Source organism: Impatiens glandulifera, chromosome 2 (assembly GCF_907164915.1).
Source record: "Impatiens glandulifera chromosome 2, dImpGla2.1, whole genome shotgun sequence".
Classification (NCBI taxonomy): Eukaryota; Viridiplantae; Streptophyta; class Magnoliopsida; order Ericales; family Balsaminaceae; genus Impatiens; species Impatiens glandulifera.
The window spans coordinates 34,272,634-34,279,823 of NC_061863.1; the positions used below are offsets into that span (position 1 = coordinate 34,272,634).

A 7,190-nucleotide genomic window follows, 5' to 3' on the forward strand; every position below is an offset into this window, starting at 1 on the left:
ACATCTAACATTGAAAAATGTATATGGTTCATCCAACATAACAAATACATCTATGTCATCCGGTATTGATGAGTGCATCTGAGCTATCCGACATCGACGAGTTTGTCTGGGATATCCGACATTGAAGAGTGTATCTGGACCATCCGGCATCGACGAGTGCATTCACTACAAAAAAATTGTCAAATCGCAACGTATAGCTGCAACATTTTGTTTTTTATGCAAATCTTGAAGAACTGCAATACACATTCCAATAAAATATGAAATATTGCAAATCTTTCAACTATATTTTCAACGAAAACGTATTTTTACGGAAAATATAATCTGGAAAGAATTTAATGCAAAATATATTACTAGAAATGAAAAAATCTAATATTTTTTCTAAAATCATATTAATATATCCTTGCAACTAAACTAGTAATAAGGAAGCCACATAATAATGTTGATAATAATACTAACATATATTTACGTTAGTGTTTGCAAAATCTTTTGCAATAAAAATTATTTCCATTAACTATTGTAACAAATACTATATAAATAAGGCTATGATTATTGCAAATTAAAGTCGCAAGTAGCTGAGATAATATTGATAAGCAAATCATAAACATTGCATTAACACAAATAAATAATATATTCGCAACTAATACTTCAATTCTATTATAACATATTACTGCAAACTATATTACAATTTTATATAATAGTTTTGTAAATATTTTTCGAAATATTCGTAATAATATAGAATTAAGTTATTAATTAATTATTATATATAACCTTTTCGCAACCAGTTCTGCAATAGTATGAAATGTTATTATTGCAAACTATATTGCATATATATATTTATTAGTTTTGAAACTTTTGTTTTACAGATTTGTAATATGCCAGCAATACGTTTTGCAATATATTATATTTAATAATTTTGAAATTATTTTTAGTAATCTATTTCCAGTAGGTTTCGCATTAAACATTATAAATAATCTGTTAGCATTAAAATGTGCATTAATTTATATGAATTTTCACATGAAATATAATTTTCAAAATATTAATAAATATTCAATGCAAGGTTTGTTGCGAGTCTTAATAAATTTAGTCTCCTTGGTTCCCGTTTCACCATCAATTCGGCCAACCATATCTTTTTTTCAACTTCACACGCCATCATTAATACTTCTTCATCATTTCATCTTCTCCATCTCCCAATTTCTTCAACATATTTCCATAACTTTATCAAAAAATCTATTCAACCCATTTCTCTCTCTAAACCTTTTTTTCTTTCTTCATTTCATTATGGTTTCAAACAAGACAAACTCATCCACTCCTTGCTCAGATGAGACAGAAACAATACCGGTCCCAACCACAAATACCGAATCTCCAACCGAGTTGGAGGCTACTCAATTGCTGTTTGGTGAAGCATTCGAAATAATCTATATACTTCACTCTGAAATTGAAAGACACACCACCACCGGATCGAACGAGAAAAAGACATTGGAAAGGGAGATGAGTTTATTGATGGCTAATATTGACAGTTTTATCAAAGAAACGGTCGGAGTCTTCGAAGGGATGAATAAAAAGATAATGTAACAATATACTATTTATATATTGATATGTTTTACCCCTTATGGTTTTAATTTGTTTATTATAATACTAGGTTAATGATTTACTTCAGATACAAAGTGACTTAATCAACATTGTGGTGCAAGGCAAAAATCCGAAGACAAAAGGAGAAGTATTTAATTTATAAACTTTTACTTTTTGTCAATGGTTTGTATTAACATTTTGAACAATGGTTTTTGGTTTTTTTTGTTTTATGAATAATTTTGAACAATGGTTTGGTTATTTTGTTTTATGAATGTTATGAATTTTTTGGTTATGAATGGTTTGGTTATGAATCGTTTAGTTATGATTATGAATGATTTTTGGTTATATGATATTTGGTTTTTATAAACTTTGCACTTTTTTATGACATATTTTATCTCAAAAGTTTTGGACTGCATTCAACGCGGCACATTAACCAATCTGGCATGGTCATCAAAGTGAGAGTTAACTATCTGCTACGGTAAAACAACTTAACATGAAATCCGAGAATAATTTTTCTGAGTGTGCTATAAATCAAAATCTGGACTACATTAGGTCAATGTTACCAGAAAATAATTGTATGCCGGATAGTTTTTATAGCATGAAGAAATTGGTTGAAGATTTGGGTTTACCCGTGATTAGAATCGATGTATGTAGTGATGGTTGCATGCTTTATTGGGGAGTAGATATTGATAAACAATCATGCAGGTTTTGTAATCTTTCTAGATTCAAAGACAATTCTCGTAAGACGAAGCCCCATAAACAACTATTTTATTTACCACTTGCTCCTATGTTGCAAAGATTGTACGCATCGAATATGACCGCCGCTCACATGACATGGCATGGTGGTCATGTTAACAAACTTGGGATCATGTGTCATCCTTCTAACGGAGAGGCTTTGAAGAGGTTTGATCATCATTATCCAATATTTGCACTCGAGCAAAGAAATGTTCGACTTGGCCTTTGTTCAGATGGATTTGCTCCTTTCGGACAGTTTGGAAAATCATATTCATGCTGGCCAGTAATTCTAACACCCTACAATCTACCACCGGGTATGTGCATGAAGTCACCGTATATGTTTATTTCACTAATTATTCCAGGACCAAAAAGTCCACAAAGAAATATTGATATTTTTCTTCAACCATTGATAGAAGAGTTACAAATGCTGTGGAATGTTGGTGTTCCTACCTATGATGTTTCCCGGGATGAAACATTTAACATGAAGGCAATGTTGTTGTGGACTATTAGTGATTTTCCTGCTTATAGAATGTTGTCGGGTTGGAGTACTCATGGACTTGATGGTTGTCCAATATGTATGAAAACATCCAAATCTTTTCGATTAAAATATGGCCAGAAGGCTTGTTATTTTGATTGTCATAGACAATTTTTGCCGTCGGATCATCCTTACAGAAATGAAAGACCGGGTGGAAAAAACTCTTCATCCCCATATAAAAGATGGAAATGAAATATGGTCTGAATTTTCACATTACAAGCTTGCAAGTGAATCTCCCAACGATTATCCTCATGGATTTAGTGATCATCACAAGTGGACTAAGAGAAGTATCTTCTGGGAGCTTCCGTATTGGTCAAAACTTCTAATTCGACACAACTTGGATTTTATGCATATTGAAAAGAATGTGTTTGAAAATATTATAAATACCATTATGAATGTGAAGGCTAAGACGAATGACAACCTTAACGCTAGGAAGAATATGTTTCTTGTTTGCAATCGTCTAGAGCTACATGTTGATCTTGATACATTGTCTCGTAAGCCTAAGAAGGCTTCTTATACTTTGACGAGGGAAGAAAATATCTTAATTTGTAAATGGCTGAAGACGTTGAAATTCCCAGATGGTTATGTTTCCAATTTGTCAAGATGTGTTGACACAACCGAATCTAGGTTGATCGGATTCAAAAGTCATGATTGTCATGTTTTTTTAGAAATGTTATTGCCAATTACATTCTGGAAAATATTACCTAAATTCGTTTAGGGTACCTTGACTGATTTAAGTAATTTCATGCATGACCTTAATTGTTCGACATTGAGCCAAGACAAAGAGGATAACTTACAAGCTCAATTTCCAGTAATTGTATGCAACCTAGAGAAGATTTTTCCACCATCTTATTTTGATTCAATGGAACATCTTTTGATACATTTACCATATGAAGCAAAAATAGGAGGTCCAGTACAATACAGATGGATGTATCCCTTCGAGAGTTATGTACATACATATTTTGTATTATCTTTATACAAAATAAATAATGATACTTCATAATTTGTACCCTTTTTAATTTAGGTTTCTAAAGAGTGTAAAGAATAAGATGAAAAGCAAGGCTAGAATTGAAACATCTATATGCAATGCCTATATTCTTGAAGAAATATCAACATTTGCTTCGTATTATTTTGAATCGAATGTAAATTGCAAACATAGACAACCTCAAAGGAACACGGAAGGGTCATTGAACAAAAATCAACAACCAATTTCTGTTTTCAATTACCTAGGACGTGGAAATGGTGGTTCAAAGATATTCATGACCAGCAAAGAAACATTAGTAGATCACACATATGTCCTACTAAATTGTTCATAGGTTGATCCATATTATAGGTATTGAACGATCATATCATAATTATTTATTTTGAATTTGATAACTTACTTTATTTTATTATTTAAGGACATTTTGTGGTATGAATGCTGAAGTAAATCCTAATGAAACGGATTGTCAATTCTCATCATGCTTCCGGTCAAAGGTGATTTCAATATTCATTATGACTAAAGTTGTCAAGTCTCATTTTGGTTCCGATCTAAACATTATAATAATTCACTTTGAAGGTTTTACAAGAACAAAGAAGGGATCAGCTTGACAAAGAATTAACATATTTCATATCATTTGGTCCAAAGACTCCAGCATCTAGATATTCAACGTATTTCTTTAATGGATATGTGTGGAGAGCTGGTGATTTTGGATCTAATAAATCAACCATGAATAGTGGTATTTGCGTTCATGCAAATGATTCTGATTACTATGGACTTTTGGAGGAGATTATTGAATTAGAATACTATGGTCCATGTTTACATGTGGTTCTATTTAAATGTTTTTGGTTTGATCCTATTAGAGGTACTAGAGTTAATGAAACATATAGATTGATTGACGTGAACATGAGACATATATATACTAAGTACGACCCATTTGTTCTTGCTCAACTAGCTATACAAGTTTACTATTCGAACTATCCAACCACAACGAATGATCGTGATTCTGGATGGATGGCCGTTTGCAAAACAAAAGTAAGAGAAAATATAGAGAAAATATGGACAAATGAAGTGGTGTATCAACAAGAGTATCCTACCATAGAATTATATATTGCCCTTCATATTCCCTTACATGATGTGAACGATTTGAGTGATCCCAATGTTATTCATGGTGAGTTAGATGGATTTGATGAAACTGAATTGATTGAAAGTGCTTCGGAGGAAAGTGATCATCTACAAACCGATTCGAATAATAGTACAAATGGAGATGATGAAGATTTAGAAGGGGAAGAACAATCAGGAGATGATATATTTTGATTTTGTTGTTTGAAATGTTAATGCTGATTTAATTACAGATGATTTTTCTTAATATGTTTTGTTAAATTCTTCAATATTCTCATTATATGAAATGAAAACTAGTATTTTAACATCGCAGGTTTTGTTGTTCGCAAATAAGAAGAATAATTACTAAAAATTACATTGAATCTGCATTAAAAATGGCATTGTCCATCAATATGCAATTCAACGCTAAATGAAAATTAATACATTCATAGTTGCTATCTTAATATGCATTTCTTATCCGAGAGCTGAAAAATAATTACCAAATATGCCATTGGATCTGCATTAAAAATGACATTGTCCTTCAATATATATTATTGTCAAAACTATTGCAGTTCTGCGCTAAATGGAAATTAATGCATAGATAGTTGCTATCTAAATATGCACTTTTTACCCGAGAGCTAAAAATTAATTACCAAATATGCCATTGGATCTGCATTAAAAATGGCATTGGCCTTCAATGTATATTATTGTTAAAACTATTGTAGTTCTGCGCTAAATGGAAATTAATGCATAGATAGTTGTTATCTAAATATGCATTTTTTACCCGAGAGTTAAAAAATAATTACCAAATATGCCATTGGATCTGCATTAAAAACGGCATTGCCTTTCAATATATATTATTGCCAAAACTATTGCAGTTCAGTGATATATTCCACTTTAGTGCATTGGTAGTTGCAGAACTCTTTAGTCCAAAATTAATCCGCAATATGTATTGTTTAATGCAAAGATTATTGCGGATACCTACAGTAGAAATTTTTTAATCTACCGCGTAAATATTAATTTTGCGCCAAAACAGCCCCAAACGCCAAACACACCCTCCCATTCTATCATTTCTCTCATTCCATTCTCTCTCTACAAACACTCTGTAAACCCTCTCCCACACAATAAACCCTAACTTCCCCAAATTGAAGCCAAACTCCGCCGCCTACCCTCGCCGCCTCTCCTCGTCGCCTATCCAAACCCGCTCCTCCTATCGTCGTCTCTTCAAACCCTAGCCTACATTAGCCTCCCAAATCCCATTCTCTAATACCCGATTCTCCATCTTCAAGGTAACTGTACTTCATTGGATATTTTTCAACAAGTGTCTTCTCCATCTCCAAGGTAACTATTCTTATTTTCCCTAATGGTAACTGTACTTCATTGGATGTTTTTCTTAATTTCGTTTTCCCTAATGGTTACTGTACTTCATTGGATGTCTTTATTTCTTGTTGTCTATTGCTGTTTATTGTTGTCTATTATTGAGTTATTTTGTTGATTTAATATGTGTTTTATATTTATGTAGCTTTAATGTCTAACTCTAATAGATGATACATGTTTCTGTATACTTTTCTAAATGAGCTAGTAACCATGGTTGGACTTGGAGCAACAAATTTCTCATAGAGATTACTATGTTGTATATTCTTATTGTAATTTATTATGACTTCTATATTGATTGTTTTCCCTAATGGTTGGCTGTTTTCCCAATTTCATTTTCTTTAATAGTTTTTTCTAATGTTTGATTGTCTTGCTGTCTATTGAGGTGTCTTAGGAGGTTTGTATTGAGCATGCATTCTAAAATGTGTTTAATGTCTTCATGTCTTGCTATTGAGCTGTCTTAAAAGTTTTGTTACATTTGTGTATGAACCAAGTTATGTTACATTTGTGTATGAACCAAGTTCTGTTCAAGTCTAATATGATGCTGCAATGCAAATAACTTATAAATGTGATTTGAAATATGATGATTATTGCTTATTTGAAATATGCTGCAATTCAAATAGCTTATAATAGATATTGTTTATAGTTCAAGTCTAATATGATGCTCTTAGGTTATCTATTTGTGTTGACATGTTAGTTAGTATAGAATTAAGTTATAGTTTAAGGTTGTTTGAATATCTTATTTAACTTTTAAAACAGCAGTTTCTTCAACTTTGAGTTCTAATTGCTTTTGTATTTCATATTGGTTGAACAGGGTATCTTACAATATGAGTAGACAAAAATCTCAAAGAAAACGGGATCTAACTGAATCTGAATATACAGAATCTGACGGGGTAT

At 31.8% G+C, this 7,190-nt stretch overlaps 1 protein-coding gene across 1 annotated transcript; it reads left to right on the top strand.

Moving 5' to 3' along the window:
- Positions 1 to 2,167: 2,167 nt before the first annotated feature.
- On the top strand, positions 2,168 to 5,135 carry LOC124924590. Its single transcript, XM_047464607.1, has 4 exons — positions 2,168 to 2,879; positions 2,947 to 3,466; positions 3,864 to 3,981; positions 4,398 to 5,135. The coding sequence occupies exons 1-4, from the start codon at positions 2,168 to 2,170 to the stop codon at positions 5,133 to 5,135; spliced, it is 2,088 nt and encodes a 695-aa protein (XP_047320563.1).
- The last annotated feature ends 2,055 nt before the right edge of the window (positions 5,136 to 7,190 follow it).